The 17,578-nt window shown below is 36.8% G+C and overlaps 2 protein-coding genes across 2 annotated transcripts in view; both read left to right on the top strand.

Moving 5' to 3' along the window:
- The window catches only part of LOC134324031 (glutamate receptor ionotropic, delta-1-like), a 235,094-nt gene extending 231,778 nt beyond the window's left edge, over positions 1-3,316 (top strand). The window contains exons 15-16 of the mRNA XM_063005682.1: positions 1,351-1,573; positions 2,445-3,316. Coding sequence (XP_062861752.1) covers positions 1,351-1,573; positions 2,445-2,849 — 628 coding nt within the window. The 3' untranslated portion in view covers positions 2,850-3,316. The remainder of the gene's footprint in view (positions 1-1,350; positions 1,574-2,444) is intronic.
- Positions 3,317-7,023: 3,707 nt separating this feature from the next.
- LOC134324030 (interferon-induced protein 44-like) lies at positions 7,024-9,433 on the top strand. Its single transcript, XM_063005681.1, has 8 exons — positions 7,024-7,048; positions 7,253-7,392; positions 7,833-7,867; positions 7,946-8,138; positions 8,406-8,546; positions 8,702-8,873; positions 9,070-9,170; positions 9,257-9,433. Exons 1-8 carry the CDS (start codon positions 7,024-7,026, stop codon positions 9,431-9,433), a joined length of 984 nt encoding a protein of 327 aa, XP_062861751.1.
- The last annotated feature ends 8,145 nt before the right edge of the window (positions 9,434-17,578 follow it).

Raw genomic sequence — 17,578 nt, 5'->3', positions numbered from 1 at the left:
CCGTGAAGGTGTTTGACATTGGTTACGTTCATGGAATGACAGGGAGTTACAGGTTACACATGATTCCACAAAGTTGAATCAGTTCATCTGGACACAAGTTTGTTGTAGAGATACGTTTTGCCACTCAATCCGAGCGACTTCTTCAGTCTGAGCCGGTGGTGGATACCCCAACCTTATATGCTGCCGATTTGCATAACGACCAATCACCCCCCATTGCATAACAATGGACCCGGTGATCAGGTCCATATGCAAATCATAATGACCATTAATTACAATGGTCATGTGTGTTTTTCACATATGATTGGGGTATAGCTCCTATTACGGCATTGTAAGATGGTGAGAGATGTACTCTCAGGCCCCCTCCCCGGTTCAGAGATGGTCGTTCCCTCTTCACATAGATGGCCTCTTTGACTCCCCGTTCAAACCAGCGTTCCTCTTTGTCAAGGATCTGCACATATTCATCATTAAATGAGTGGCCGCTGGCTTGCAGGTGGGTGTAAATCGCGGAGTCCTGGCCAGAAGAGGTCGATCTTCTATGTTGTGCCATCCGTTTCGCCAGTGGCTGTTTAGTTTCCCCGATGTACAGTTCCCGGCAATCCTCCCGGCACCCAACAGCATACACTACTCTGTTTGTGTCGAGGAACCCAATCCTTAGGGTGAACTAATTTCTGGCGTAGCGTGTTCTGGGGTTTGAAAGCAACTGAAACACGGTGTTTGGAGAATATCCGTCTCATTTGTTTCGATACTCCCGCCACATACATGGACAAGGAGGAATGCTAGTTTGAACGGGGAGTCAAAGAGGCCATTGTAATTAATGGTCATTGTGATTTGCATATGGACCTGATCACCGGTTCCATTGTTATGCAATGGGCGGTGATTGGTCGTTATGCAAATCGGCTGCATATAAGGTTGGGATATCCACCACCAGCTCAGACTGAAGAAGTCGCTCGGATTGAGTGGCGAAACGTATCTCTACAACAAACTTGTGTCCAGATGAACTGATTCAACTTTGTGGATTTGTGTACCTGGATTATTGAGCATGCATCAACAGTTACACATGATTCATCAGTTCAAAATGCGAAACACAATGTTAAAATCCCAACAAACAAACAAACAAATCATGCACATTATTTTGATGCACAAAGCCAGGTCAGTTAAGTAATGGTTGAGTTTGGTGTGGCAAAACCGGATTGGCCTTAACCGCATTAAAACACCGTTAAAAAAAAGCCAAGACAGAATCACCCAACATGAGTGTTAGGGAATCTCTGCAGTCCAAAATTCAGCCTAAATCAATTGTTTTTTTCTTGGCATGAGAATTGTTCATCAGCGTGTGCCTTTGTGTGTATGCAGGATCCTGGAGCTGCAGCAGCGGGGTGACATGGATGCACTAAAGCTGAAGTGGTGGCCACGTAAAGGTCGCTGTATTAATGAGCTGCGCTCTGAGGGAGGCGCTCTAACTCTCCACACTCTTTCTGGAGTTTTCTGTTTACTCGCACTGGGGATGTTCATCTCTGGTGTGGTGGGAGTGCTGGAAAGCTGGTACACTCGCACATCCTGCAGAACGCACACACAGGTAAACAATATTCACCATTCAGTGTAATAAACACACACACACACACACACACAAGGTAATGAACCCAGATTTAGTGAAGCTATATTATCACACAGCTGTGTGTCTAACACAACAGCTATTACAAAGACACACATGATTGACTACAAAAACATGCAGAATTACACTAGACGTACAAAGGTGATGAGGTGAATCTGTGCAATCTGCCACCACACTTTGCCTCTGGCATTAGATTTGTGGTTCATCACCCTTATTGCATCCCTGCTAATGTGGCACGGAATTAAACCATAAAGTCAGAAAAAAGATTACATTCTCAATAAACAATGTCATTTTTACCATGTTAGTATAATAAACGCTGTGATTTATGCGCAAAATAAGCTCTGTAAAAAGCAGCCAAATTGACGTTCATTCAAAAGAATGAACCCAGGCCCGTCTTGCTGTGAGGCAACAGCGCTATCCACTGCACCATTGTGTCGCCCCCATTTGACATATTATTCAATATTTTATAAAATATATAACATATTACACTCTAGGCACATGGTTGGCACAGAGGCCTATCACGCTAGCCCACCACCACTGAGATCCGAGGTTGAATCTCAGCAGTGCTGTTGGTTGGCCAAGCATCTACAGAGATGTGATTGGCTATGTCTGAGGGTGCGAGGGGTGGCCAAAGTCCTGCGATGGATTGGTGCCCTGGCCAGGTGTGTTCTTGCCTTGTGCTCAATGATTCCATATGGAACCTTACCCACTGTAATCCTTATCAGGAAAAAGCAATAGATGGAAATGAAATGAAAAATAAATCATTTGTTTATGTTGTTTATCCTCTGTTCTCTATTCATTCTGTTGACAAAGTCTCTCTGTCTTTAATTCCTAGGATAAGGAGGTGGACCTTGAGGAGGTACAGCAGACCTACAGTGGAATTATGGCTGATGATGGTTTGTCTGATAAGCAGATTCCCAATGCACCGCTGGATGTCTCGGTGCTAGACGTTGGCACCGGGGGTTCGGTCTGCCAACGGCAAGATTCCCGTGATGCACTGCATCCCTTTTCTCATGGGGCTCTGTCCATTTCCCGCCTTTACTCTGAGAGCAGTGTTGGGGGTATGGCCAGCAGAAACATGCCCCTCCCTCTCTCAAGCTCCACTTTGCCTTCCTCCTCACGCTGTAAACATCGGGCACCAAATGGAGCAATTTTATGCCAAAGTCCTATAAAATTGCCAGCCAAATACCAACCAGTGCCTCCAGCACCCATGGGCACCAACCACGGCACCTCAATATGACACATTGTGAAACAGGACATTTTCTGATCACAACTGTACCAACCACAGCGCCTCAGTATGGCATCCCACCATTATGTATGACTTTTAAGACTTATAGTGCATACTGAGCCCTAAATGTGCAATCTGATGCATTCTGTATGACATCGATGCTCAGTTATTGCATAATTTTATATCAATTTTACAGAGATGTTGTTATATCACAAGCTAGTCAATATGACATTGACCGCTATATGTTTAAACAAGACTCGGTGTGCCAGTTAAAGCACTAGCCATCACAAACATTAGAAAGTCGAAAACAGTGATGCCTGACTGAGAAAAAAAAGTTTAGTGAGTTATTGAATCCAACCCAAGCTGTGTTGATATGTAAATAACCATGAGATTAAGAATTGTATTTTCAATATTTGTTTTTTAAGCTGTTACTAAAAGCAGTAATATGTATATATATATAGATCCTGTAAATGTGGACTCTGGGTAAAGGAAGAAAACATTCCTTCAGTTCTTTTCGAAAAAGAAATTGTGGAGTGTCATGATTCATATAAACATTTTCTACAGTTCCACACTCATGGATTATTATTTTATAAATAAAATAAATATTGAATTAAGTAATTGGTTATCTCAATGTAACTATGTTACTGTTGTACTTTATTTTAAGCATTGCAATGGTATATACTACAGTACGTAGTATCCCCTTATCTCAGGATGATACGTTCCAAGACCCATCAAAAGTTTTTTCTTTTTTTTTTTACATAACGGAAGCATTTTGCTTCTCTTTGGCTCAGCCAAATTGCCAGCATCAATAGATTTACCGTAACTAACTGTGCGAATGTTGGAGGGTGTGTGATAGTCTGCAGCTCTCCTTGGTCAGGGTGGAACTGGGGACTTGGAATGGACAAATCAGAAGGAGAATTGGGAGAATACGAAAATAGAATGAAAATACAGACTTTCCAGCAAATTTGACACCAGTGTTCAATTTTTTATTTTTTTTTATTTTGCCGGTATGTATTTCTATTTCTAGTCTATAATTTTCATGTTTGCTACTCTTGCTGATGACACATGTTCATCCAGGTAAGTGTGTTATTGTTACACCTGATTGGTTAAGATGACGTTTAAACTGTAGATGAGCTGAGCAAGTCAGGTAGGTGTATTATTATATTAAAGGTCCCTCACTTCACCATGATTACATGGTTGCTATAGTGACAGGTGTATAGGGATTGTTATTAGAACATGTGCCACTTATTTAAAGCCAATTGGGAACACAGACTTTTAATTAGCAATATGTGACTTTGATGCTTTGAGACATTACTGTCTATAGGAGTTACTTCCCTATTTATAGAAGAGGCAGAACATCCATATTCTTGCTATCTGTAAAATCAAATATAAGCGATGTACTTTTGTTAAAGGTATTTTAAAATATAAGAGACATACTAATGTTAAAGGTGATATTAATGATTTTTGCAATTGTTTTGTTGAAACATGTTAGATATTTTAAGTGTTCATATACTTACGATGCTGGATAAGACTAACCACAGAGTCAGTCTTAACTGGTTATATTACAGTTTTTATCATCCTTTTCTGTCTAAACGTTAAGCCTGTTCTGGACATATTTATGTCTATATAAGCTCTTGTAGTAATGAAGGGAGGCATCTTAAACTGCTTTGCCAATACGGGATTCACAGAGTTTTTCCTTCCCGATCCATGTGTATAGAAGTGTTTCCATAAATGACTGTGGGTTTGCTTGAAAACATACCCACAGCAACAAGACTATTATTTTATTGTTGTATGAAGTCATATCCTGATGTTTAACTTTGTATCATGGCTACTTGCTACTTCATTTCTTGTTACTGATTATGACCAGACAACTGATTACTTCTCTGTGCCCTTATAAATATCGTTAGTATGACTGCATTTATTAGAAAACAGCAGTTTGCTTGCCTAAGATAGCAAGAAAACCCAACTATCCCATTAAAGACATTTGTCCAGATAGTCAGATTTTCCAGGTTACTGCACCCTCACAAGGTTTGGGAAGCAATGCTCTTCCCAGTTTTCTTTAAAGCACCTTTTCTATTTCAGAATCACACTTTAGCCTGTTAAAGTATAATTATATGTACATTTTTACAGTATAATCAATTATGACCATGTGACTTTATCTCTAAGATTGTAAAGCGCACGCAACATGAGGACAAAGAGAGAGACATGCTATCTGAATGAGGTGAGGTGCACAACTCATTGCTAATAGCTGCTGGGTCATTGTTCAGAGTAAGTGAGTGGTTGACTAATTTCTCTTGTTTTCATTCTCACTTTGTTTCTTCACATTCCCTCAGGTATGAGAATTGTGATGGTTAGTATGAGGAGCATAATTTTTCATGGAGCCTAGCCTAATGAAACCACACCAGCGTATTTACAATTAAGGGAAATGTCATCAGTGCTCAGAGCATGGCAAGACCTTTCCTTACACAAGTAACCTCAAACTGCACCAGCGCATTCATACAGAAGTGAAACTGTATCACTTCTTACAGTGTGGAAAAAGTTTTCACTCACACCAGGGTATCAACACTAGAGAAAAACCTCAGTGCTTGCTTACAATGTGGGAAAGGTTTGGGTGCTTTGCAACAACACCAGCAAATTCACATCAGTAAGAAGTCTGCTCACACTGTACCCAGCCCAGAAGGGTTATCTTGAGCGACACCAGCGCATTTCTACAAGGGCGAAACAGCATCACTGCTCACAGTGTGGAAGAAGGTTTACTTTTCATAATCACTGAAAAAACACAGGTGTACACATATATTTGTAAAATACATAAAATTATACATAAAATGGTACCAGTGGCTTGGTTATGTGTTTGACCGATATAAATGGCTGTGAGGGTTTCACCTTTTTGTCACTAACAGAGACTTGTACTGTCTGGTTAAGGTGCCAGCACGAGTAGTGCCAGGATACAGAGTACATCTTTTGTACATATTGGGGCTTTCTGTAGAAATGAATCACTGACCTTGGTGAAGAAATTGTCAGTGACTTTACATTGTACAAGAACGGTCATGAGCTGCAATCGTCCTCAGCCAAAGCGGCTATGGTGTAAATGTCCGAGAAATTGCAATAAAAAATGAGAAATAACTAAATGGAAGCAAATGCAAACTTGAACGGCTACCTTATCTGACATGTGTCTGTATATTTACTTGTGTTTTAAGAATACTTTTTCCATGAATTACAGTCAAGAAAGCTGTACATTGAGAAACATTGTCTAACCTCTACTCATCTTTGCAAACAATGCTATGACTAGTGTTTTATTTTGAGAATAAAATAAAGCAATAAAATACTGTAATATGCAAGACATTTTTTTGTTTTGATAAGTGAACCTTTTTACATTCCCACCCACAAATGCTAGACATGCACACAGTAGACATAAAGTGAAAGTAAATGAAAACACATGTAAAGACAGAAAGTGGATGACTGTATAATACACCTATCACACAGAGCTCAGTAACAACTCACTCTTCAGGTAAGTTAAAATCTTTGGACTAAATGGATTTGTTGTGTTTTTAAGTTAAAATGAATGATATTAAATTGAAATTAAATTAAAATTGAATTGAAATTGAATTAAATTTAAATATCTAATTCTAGACTTGAGATTGTTATCTTGAAGGTGTGTGTTTTATGAATGCAAAAACAAACTCGATTTTTTAAATTTATAATCCAATCCAATTAATCATACTGGCCTTGCTAACAGTATTAACTGCTATTCAGTTACCTTTTTTACCTAAAGTTAAGACTTTGTTTTGTTACAGGTTTGTAACTTGTTTGGGCTTGGTAAAAATGAGGAGCAGTTGTCTTTTCCAACTGTCATTTCACATAACAATCATGTCATGATTGCTTATAAAAAAGTGTATTAACAAAGAGCTTAACTGTTTATGCACAAGGTTGGTCGTCCTACTTACCTTACTGCAAAATGAGTAAATGAATAAAAAATGGGTTTTTAAAAATGTGAAACATAATTGCTGTCTTTTTATTTAAATTTTTTCCACTATCCCAACTTGTTTTAACTTTTCTACATCCCAAAATAGGTTTGTAAAATATTGCATGTTCAAAACAATATAACATTTAATTTCAACATTAGTTAAGTATTATATCTCATAATAATACATCATATCTTTTCTCCTTTGGTTAGTTAGACTAAAACATGGGAGGACATTTATCCAAATCTGGTAAGTAACACAAATGTCCATGTTATGACTGATATCTAAAAAAGAATGTAATAAAAAAAGAATGTAATAAAATATCAGTTGAAGGTTCTAAAAATGAATGGTTCAACAATACAACGTGGGTCTCATAAAATACAAAACCTGACACTGTGCATGTACATGTTCTCTCCCTGTTTGTTTGTTTGTTTGTTTGTTTGTGCTAAACAGAATTTGTCACAGTCTTGGCTGATCAGAATGTAAAAACTGGAGATGAAATTACTCTATGCTGTGAGGTGAACATAGATAATGTAACAGTAAAATGGGAGAAGGATGACCAGACATTGCGCTGTGTGGAGGGCAAGCACACTGTAAGCAAAACAAACAAAAAATGTACCTTGGAAATTAGAAATGCTCAGCCGAGTGACGAAGGGAAGTACACCATAAACATAACCAAGAAAGACTCATGCTCAGCTTCTGTAAGAGTAGGTATGTAAAAACTCAGTTCGTGTTTAAATACCCTGAAGACAAAAGTCTGAGACCACCAGTGAACATGCTTCTATTTTGTAGTTTATTTTATTTGAAACAATGTATTTTGTTATAAATCATATGAATTTTAGTTACTTAAAAATCAATTTTACAGGATTTCTTAAATAAATATAACTTTTTTTCAAACTTACTGATTATATTTAAATACTTATACTGATTAAAAAAAACAACTACTAATAGACATTGTGGTTGTTTTCCCTATGTATTCATGTATATTTGCAGTAATGTAAATGCAGTAATTTAATATCTGTATTGCTTACAGAAACTAGGCAATGGAGAGAAGTCACCTGGGAGTAAGTAAACTCACTTTTAATTTCACCCTTCAATTATCTATTAATTAGTTACGTTATTTAGTTTGTTTGCTTGTGTCCTTAGTCAAAATGAAATGTTCGCTAAACTGGAGGAATTTAAAATTTGTGAGAAAGTGCCAGAGCTTCGTTTCCTCATGGTTGGACCAGTTGGAGCAGGAAAGTCCAGCTCCATAAACACCATCAAATCTGTTTTTGAGAAACGTCAGTTTATTAATTGCCTGGGTGCTGCATCTGCTGAGACAAGTCAAACTCTCTCTGTAAGTCATATGCCTTATTTCAAATCATGTCTATTAACACAAATACAGTGGTGACAGTCTTAGATGTTTTTAGTATTTTCATATTTGCCATACTAACTAATTTCAGATCATTAAACAAAATGATATTACACTAAGAACTGCAAGTCTTCCAGGTCCTGGTGCAGCAAAGCTTCCCCACACAATTACACTACCACCAGCAAGTGGGCAATTATTTTTTACTCCACTGTCAGGACTAGAAAAACATTAATCTTTTTCTACCTCTCTCAGTTTCAGAGATTTCAAGTTTCAAATGAAGATGGGCTTTTTCCTTTTGCTTTCAATGATGTTATGGGATTGGAGATAGAAGGAGGGGTGCGCACTGACGACATCACCAAGGCTTTAAAAGGTCACATAAAAGAGGGTTACGATGTAAGATTAATGCACAATTCTTTTACTGCTTAATAACAAACCAATCGCAAAGCTGTACATGAATGTTAAATTTTGATAATGAAAATCAGAAGTCTGAAGTATCATTTAACCCAAAATTTAAATGCATTGTTAATGTATTTGTGTCTTTCCTCCAGTTTAATCCTATAACCTCACTGTCTGATGATGGTAAATACTACAACAAAAATCCCAGCTTGAGTGATCAGATCCACTGTCTGATTTATGTTATACCAGCAGATAAAATTACGATGATGCCGACTGAAGTAACAACAAAAATAAAGACTATCAGAGAGGAAGCAAGCAAAATGGGTTAGTCATTTTTAAATTTTTACACAGACCAAGTAACTAAAATCAAAAACAATTTTACATCATGTGTAACATATGGTAATACCATCTTAAAATATTACACTTATTAAATTCTTTATAAAGGACTGTTACTGCTTTAACTGTTTGCAATTATGTATACACTCGAATGTGATAAAAGTGTATCTTTTCTATACTTTAGGACTTCCTCAAGTGGTTTTCTTGACCAGAGCAGATTGCATATGCCCACTTACAAAGGATGATCTTCAGAAAGTCTACTTTAGCAAGAAGATCCGGGATAAAGTGAGTTTTTGTTTGCTAGAGACGGTGTGGGTATTTTAACAAGGAATTAAAGGAATTAAATAAAAGTTTTTTCTCTGTGTATCCAGATTCATGAATGCAGTAATATAGTGGGTGTCCCTGCAAACTGCATCTTTCCTGTGATCAACTATAGTGATGAGACTCACATAAATGAGGAAATAAACTGTCTGATGATGGATGCTCTAATACAAATTATAGATTGGGCAAATGACTACGTAAAGGAAAAAACTGAAACACGTGCCTGAGTGATTAAAATTCAAACATACAATACTTGACTTTAAATTGATTGAAATTCACACATACACTACTAAATTAGACTTTTACTTATTGGTGTTATGATAACATGATCCTGCAAAAGTTTTGCATTTTTTATGCTAAAGCACTGATGGTAGAAAGAGGTTAAGGTGGTTAATTTAAGAGGGCCCTAGGAAGACAAAGGGTCCAAAATGCCAAAAAGATTCCTGGTGGTAAAAGGTTCTCATTTGCAAAGAGTAAAAATAGACCTTGTTTAGATCGAGCCCTTTTTAGTCTGCTGTGTGGGGCACTGAATAGCTATACATTTATACATGAGGTCAACCACATTTTGATTAGCCATAGGCATTACTTGACTGTTACATGCGCTGGGCTACTGATGTTACACATGTTACTAACTGCAGCTTAGTTTTAAGTTAAGTTTTTTAGTTTTAACTGATGCCAAAATGTATAATACTCAAACATGTTTATGTATTACATGTTTATGTTATAAGCTCACTATTGTAACTATCTTTATTTTCTTTTCTTTTTACATTTTATCTGTAGTTTACCCTGCTGTTATGTACTACTTTCCAAGCAAGTTAATTCAGTGTTACATTAATTGTGATTTTTGTCTAGTTTTTAATCTGGTATAATTTAGCATTTGCCACAAGAGAATCTGCTACAAATATTGTTTTCTTACTTGATTGGTGAAACATGTATATGTCTGTGCTTAGATCAAAATAATGAAATGTATCACTTATATTGGAATTCTGGTGGAAACTTTGCAGTGTGCAGTGACGCACCTTCAGATATTAGGAGATATAATTGTAAGTATAATTGTAAGTTTTAACTACTAATAATTAGGAGAGGTGTTCACATATATATGTATGTTGGCCATATACAGTATATGTATATCTATTAATTTTTACTAATAAAATGTAATATTCCTCATTAATGGTAAAAATGTTTGTCTGCTTTGTTTTGTTCGATTTGTTTCCTGCAAATGTCTTTTTCATTTCTTTATCCTGTAATTTATTTGTAATTTCATGAGGTGCACCTACCATGTATATACACTTTTCGGAGTATACAAATTGAACTGTAACAAACTGTTGCCCTGTACGTTGTCACTCTTCTCTACACCATTTATCATTGGAAACAAACTGCCACTCAGATTTGCTGATGTCCTTGGCAATGTTGTCTTGTTGCATAAACTGACCAGTAATTAGCCCTGAGCAAACATTCAAAACTAAAACTGGCCCCTGACAGTAAAACCTCAAGACGACCATGATCATGATCTTTCTCAAGAAGAAGCTATAACATCACACTTGAACACACAGAGTAATACAATTTGCCTCTGCCTCATCATTATTCATCAGTAATTTCAGTATTCTCATCTACGTTTCTCATTACCAAATAATCAGGTAAGGGGGGAATCAGTTACCATTGTCAAACTACAGGGGTTGGACAAAATAACTGAAACACCTGTCATTTTAGTGTGGGAGGTTTCATGGCTAAATTGGACCAGTCTGGTGGCCAATCTTCATTAATTGCACATTGCACCAGTAAGAGCAGAGTGTGAAGGTTCAATTAGCAGGGTAAGAGCACAGTTTTGCTCAAAATATTGCAATGCACACAACATTAAGGGTGACATACCAGAGTTCAAAAGAGGACAAATTGTTGGTTCACGTCTTGCTGGCGCATCTGTGACCAAGACAGCAAGTCTTTGTGATGTATCAAGAGCCACGGTATCCAGGGTAATGTCAGCATACCACCAAGAAGGACAAACCACATCCAACAGTATTAACTGTGGACGCAAGAGGAAGCTGTCTGAAAGGGATGTTCGGGTGCTAACCCGGATTGTATCCAAAAAACATAAAACCACGGCTGCCCAAATCACGGCAGAATTAAATGTGCACCTCAACTCTTCTGTTTCCACCAGAACTGTCCGTCGGGAGCTCCACAGGGTCAATATACACGGCCGGGCTGCTATAGCCAAACCTTTGGTCACTCGTGCCAATGCCAAACGTCGGTTTCAATGGTGCAAGGAGCGCAAATCTTGGGCTGTGGACAATGTGAAACATGTATTGTTCTCTGATGAGTCCACCTTTACTGTTTTCCCCACATCCGGGAGAGTTACGGTGTGGAGAAGCCCCAAAGAAGCGTACCACCCAGACTGTTGCATGCCCAGAGTGAAGCATGGGGGTGGATCAGTGATGGTTTGGGCTGCCATATCATGGCATTCCCTTGGCCCAATACTTGTGCTAGATGGGCGCGTCACTGCCAAGGACTACCGAACCATTCTGGAGGACCATGTGCATCCAATGGCGGTGCCGTGTATCAGGATGACAATGCACCAATACACACAGCAAGACTGGTGAAAGATTGGTTTGATGAACATGAAAGTGAAGTTGAACATCTCCCATGGCCTGCACAGTCACCAGATCTAAATATTATTGAGCCACTTTGGGGTGTTTTGGAGAAGCGAGTCAGGAAACGTTTTCCTCCACCAGCATCACGTAGTGACCTGGCCACTATCCTGCAAGAAGAATGGCTTAAAATCCCTCTGACCACTGTGCAGGACTTGTATATGTCATTTCCAAGACGAATTGATGCTGTATTGGCCGCAAAAGGAGGCCCTACACCATACTAATAAATTATTGTGGTCTAAAACCAGGTGTTTCAGTTATTTTGTCCAACCCCTGTAGATGGGACAAGCTTTATAATCCTGTAACAGACATTAACTAATAAGATCATTAAAAACACACCATATTTAGAACACTGGCATTACTGTAAATCAAAGAGAATTTGAGTAGTACTGGGCCTTAAATTCTGCCTCTGGCAGAGTATCTCCTTGCTGTCAGATTCAGAGCAGAGACTGATCCTGACCAATCACAAGCTAAGCACCCATAGCCTCACCAATCCTACAGTCTTGCTGCAAAATATATACTGCCATCTAAAAAAACCCCATCAACAGCAAGCTCTACTGGACTTCAAATACTTTTCTACACCTCCAGCAGTAATTGTACGTTTATTGTTATTGTTGGTTTTTTTGTTGTTGTCTCACATTTCTCTTACTGTTTTACCCATAATACTTAATGCTATACTATATACAGTATTTAACATATGGTTATGCTAATAAAAGTTGTTGATTGATTGCTGTGGACAGTTCCACTTTTAAATGTATCATTTGAATATTTCAAACTAAACTGCAATTTTTAATTTGGTTGCAAGCTCTCACATTAAACTGTAAAAAAATGCTCTAAAGCACAACATCAGTAAAAGAAAGTGTGCTGTAACACAAGTGGTAAACATACTCTTTTCCCATTTTTTTTAATTCTGAGTTGCTGAGCTCTGAGTGATAATTGTTGTTTTTTTCTGGTTCTTCAGCTCCTCTTACTGTGTGTACTGTGTGTTTAATTTACTTTCACCTCACATTTATGTTTCCAAATACAATGAACTTGATCAATGAAAACATTGGAAATCTTTTCTTTTTACTTTTACAAGTAAAATAAAGATTCAAGAGAATTAACAAATTACAACAAAATTTCTTTTTATTGTGTTTTACAAAACATTCCAACTTTTCTGGAAATGGGGTTGTTTATTTTACACAGTGGTGTATAGTAACGAAGTAATTATACTTCGTTACAGTACTTAAGTAGTTTTTTGAAGTATTTGTACTTTACTGGAGTATAAAAATTTTCGGCAACTTTCACTTTTACTCCACTACATTTTCTAAAGAAATTGTGTACTTTTACTCCGTTACATTCGCTGTATGTAAATTCGTTACTCGTTACTACAGAATGAAGGTAAATGATGTGAGATGTGTGACGGACTGCACGCTGGTTTGGTGAATCTGCGCTTGTGAGTTAGACGGTGGTTAAACACATTACTGCGCATGTGCAAACGTTCTCTAAAAGCTATCGGAGTTTTCTAGATGTGCGTCGTAAAAGACACGCAAATATGGAAATTTCAGAAGCTCCCCGGCCAACACACTGATGTAAGTTAACAATGATTAACAAAATAAAGCTGCAGCATCAGCGGTTTTTAAATATTATTAGCATTAACATTGTTCAGATATCTACCTACCATTTTTACCGATTACATTTGAACCACAAATAAAACGTTTCATTAAATATGTTTGGAATTCATTGACTGCAAAACTCATGAAGACACGTCCATTATTTTTAAAAACTCACCTAAAGACAAATATTCTTCTGTAACTTCTGTATTAGACCGGCAGAGGAGAGATTCATGGTGCTGAGGAACATGCAGCACATCTTTAACCCTTTAATCATCTCAACAAGAACTCAACTTATCCAACTTATTATTAATGATTTTTCAGCTGTTGGCTTCAAGTCAGAAATGGTGTTTTCTTAAAGTAAGAATACCAATATTTTTTTAGTTTAACACATGCCATTCAGTGGGTAGATGCAGCCCAAAAAAGATTATTTAAATACAGCTTATTTTACTCAAATATTTTGATTTAAATTAATGGTAGAACAGATCATTAAAGGGATAAAAGTGCCACACGTTTTGTTAAACTCTCTTGAGTTTTGCTTTAAATTAATTATGCCAAAATTATTTTTTTGTTATTGAAATATACTACCCAAATAAAAAAATGGGACAGTATAGAAAATGCAAATAAAATAGATGCAGTGTTTTTTACATTTACATCGACTCACATTCTAAAAACGGAACATTTAGGGCTAGTAATAAGTTAAAAAAACAACTAAATAATGTCATGATTTCAAACAGGTGATGTCAACAGTTGATTGTGATCATGAATTGGCACAAATCATGTTCAGATGGAAGGAAGAAAACAGGTTAATTGTTAAGGTGGTTTACAGGCTTAAAAGAACAATCTTTATATTTAAAATGATCGCTTCCATTTATACTAACAGCATTTACTTTTACTTCTACTTTTAATACTTAAGTACATTTAATATCAAATTACTTTTGATACTTAAGTACATTAAACATCAGATACTTTTAGACTTTTAGACCTGGCTGGTGACAGCGCCTTTGCCTTTAACTTTTGAAACCCGCAAATCAATCACACCCGGTAGCTGGCATGGCTCTAGCCAGCATAAGTTGCTGGAAAGCGCCATGCCACGCAGCTATTGTCGGTGTTACCCCCCCTTCTTCGGCCAACAGCGCGAGGTGTTCCAGCGTGTCTGCCACTAGCGCCGCTGTGGCAGGCTGTTAAAGCTCCCGGTCGGGAGGCAAGAGTCCTGGGTTCGCGCTTCCCCTTTTCTTTTGTATGCTTTTTTTGTTCCTTTTCAGCCCCCGACGTCCGGCTGCCTTCGGGATTCCCCGAAGTGTTTTTTGTTATTGTTATTCCTTTTATTTTATGTATATTATGTTTATGATTTAATAAATAAAACCCTTTTTAGTTAAACCTCCGCATCCTTGGGTCCTTCCTCCACACCTCATAACAAAAAGGTAACTTTTACTTCTATCAAAGTAAATTTCTGGTAAGATACTTGTACTTTTACTCAAGTATGGCCTTCCGGTACTTTATACACCACTGATTTTACATTATAACATCACCCTTTGTATACACACTAAAGGTAAAGTGAAAGTAAAATTAACAATACACAGGAAATCCTCTAGCACGCAGAACTCAAGTGAAGAGAGACAGATCAACAGTGTCATCTCAGACTTCATATAAAGGTATGTCATAATGTCTAAATCTGGTAAAATATTTGCTGTTATTTGACTGAATTGAATTAAATGTAAAATACATTTTTTTATGAATTGATTTAATTTAAATGGAACATAACTTAGTTAAATTAACCCAAACTGGGTGATACAGCTTTTAATCATTTGTGTTTTATCTTTATATTACATTTAGTTGGAGGATCTGAAATATGTAAATAAGACAAATTAGCAAAAATAGATAAAATCGAATGTGGTGCAAATATGTTTTCAACATGTTTACTAATGTAGATATTTTCTTTCACTTTCACTTTTCATATAGAAGATGAACAGATTTTGCGCAGTGCGGTTTTATATTAAACTGTGTGCTATAACAGATTAGGACCAATAGTGAGGCTACGTTTTCGAGCACACTGTAATATAGATACTGTATGTGTATTGAGATGTGTATGGAGACCACACCCGTCCTCTGAAATATAGCCTGCTCTGTTCTGGGTGTAGCCTGATACAACTAGTTCTGTATTTATACCCAAGTATTTCATGTTGCATTATTTTACGTACTTTGTAAACCGTCCACATTCTGTAAGGATTTAATTTTGAATCTTTTTTTTCTTTTTTTTTGCCAGTTTGTTCACTCACACCTTTGCATTGCAGCTTGCATTGTACTGAACAGTCCGTGTTTGCTTTCTGCATCTTCTGAACATTTCCGTTTCATTTGGTTTCAGTGGTTTTTTCCCGGAAGCATTGGGCGCAGTTTAGTAGTACTGCACTTCAGCTTTATTTTAAAACCTGTATTTTTATGGTTCTTATTGCACTTTTTATAAGATAAGTTACTTTACATTTTATTGTTCGTTTTTAATGTTCTTAATGTTTATTCTTATATAAGGCACTTTATCTTTCTGTTTTTAATTTTATGTTCTTTTCATTGTAACTATATTTGCAATAAACCTTTCTGAGGTTCTAGATCTCAGAAATGTTTTAATGCTTTTAATTGTTCTTTATGTAAAGCACTTTGAATTGCCACTGAATGAAATGTGCTATACGAACAGCCCCGGTTCTGGACTGTGTTGCTTGGGGAGGGGGGTGAGAATATGCCGTCAGATTAGTGCCAAAAGTCGAGAGCACATTTTATTTGTGCGCGAGCAGGATTTTCTCTGCTGAATTCACCACGCTCGTTCACGGATAAATTGTGCTCGAATCGTATGCGCGCGCTCAAAACAAACTGCGCTCGCGCTCAAATATTTCTTGCTCGCTCTCATAACTTCACTTGCCCTCGCGCTCGGAGTTTGAACGTTAAAACAGTGCCAGAAGTCGTCGACCAATCAAAATGTGTTTTCGGCTTCGACCAATGAGCTCCAACTTCCTCTGCATTTTCATTGTGAACCGTTGAGAAGACAAATGGACAATCAACGACCTCAGGTAAGATTATTATTTTATTTTAGACTATTTTTTAATTTAAAAAAAGTGTTAAAGAGAATGTAAAGTTAACTTTGTGTCATTATGTGAATATAAACTCGATAAAATTTGACTTTAAAAAGCCAGCTAAAGCGGTACCCCTAACTTACATAAAATAGCTTTTGTGTATTTTACATGTTAATTAATAAAGTAAAGCCTTTATACAGTAAAGTTAATGTGTTTTAGTAAATCAAAGTGGGTAGATCAGGAAGCTGTAGCCACCTAAATGATATGATGAACTATCTCTAACACGATAGTGAACATATTATTTTCATTTGAATGTTTTGCTGTTTTTTTATTATTACAGCAATTGTATAGTTTTTGATACCTTACAGTATGTCAGGCTTTTGCTGTATTTACTATTATATACAGTGTGAACATTGCATATTTACCATACCATAATGTAATGTTTTAAATGTAGGTTTCTGAATCATTTGCAGTGTTCAAGAAAAAGCCACATACAATGAGAGCTTTCCCCTGGTGCATCTATTGTAGCTGAGATTCTCCCACCAGAATCCAGCAAGGAAGCAAGTAGTGTTAGAACACCAAGCAGTCAGGCAAAAACATATCTGCAATATCAACAATATCATAGTACCAACCAGTCTGCATTTAATATGGTGCACTTATTGTGTATTGTTATTGTTAACACTAATGTTTTTATTTAGGCTTAATGTTCAGTGTGTCAAATATATTTTCCATTGGATTGTATAGAAATTCATGCCAGCTAGTGTGGAGAAAAACAATGTATTTGATATTATTGATTAACATTTTTATTACCCCTATAATTAAACTATAAGGACAATACTATCATATTAGGACACCGTTATAATTATGCATTAAATATGGACCTTAATTCTAATTCTGCTTTGTTCACCTGCTATAATAACACCAGCTTGTGTGTGTTTAAGCTGTTGTAAAAATATGATTGACTACACTTCTGTAAATACATTTGCAGAGTGGTATGTACATGTATATATACAAAAGTCAATGCTTATTTTGGTTTTTGGTGTTTCTTTCTGAACAGGCTGATGCAGACTTTACCA

The sequence above is a fragment of the Trichomycterus rosablanca genome, chromosome 12 (assembly GCF_030014385.1).
Source record: "Trichomycterus rosablanca isolate fTriRos1 chromosome 12, fTriRos1.hap1, whole genome shotgun sequence".
Lineage (NCBI taxonomy): Eukaryota > Metazoa > Chordata > Actinopteri > Siluriformes > Trichomycteridae > Trichomycterus > Trichomycterus rosablanca.
Note: the sequence above shows the minus strand (reverse complement) of the source record. Positions and strands in the feature narration are given on the sequence as shown.

What these genes read in the sequence shown, in the direction of transcription:
- LOC134324030 (XM_063005681.1), top strand. Translation starts at nt 7,024, where the DNA reads ATGGGAGGACATTTATCCAAATCTG. An exon ending in AGGACATTTATCCAAATCTG is followed by an intron (nt 7,049 to 7,252) that starts GTAAGTAACACA and finishes TGTGCTAAACAG; the next exon opens with AATTTGTCACAGTCTTGGCT. An exon ending in AGACAAGTCAAACTCTCTCT is followed by an intron (nt 8,139 to 8,405) that starts GTAAGTCATATG and finishes TACCTCTCTCAG; the next exon opens with TTTCAGAGATTTCAAGTTTC.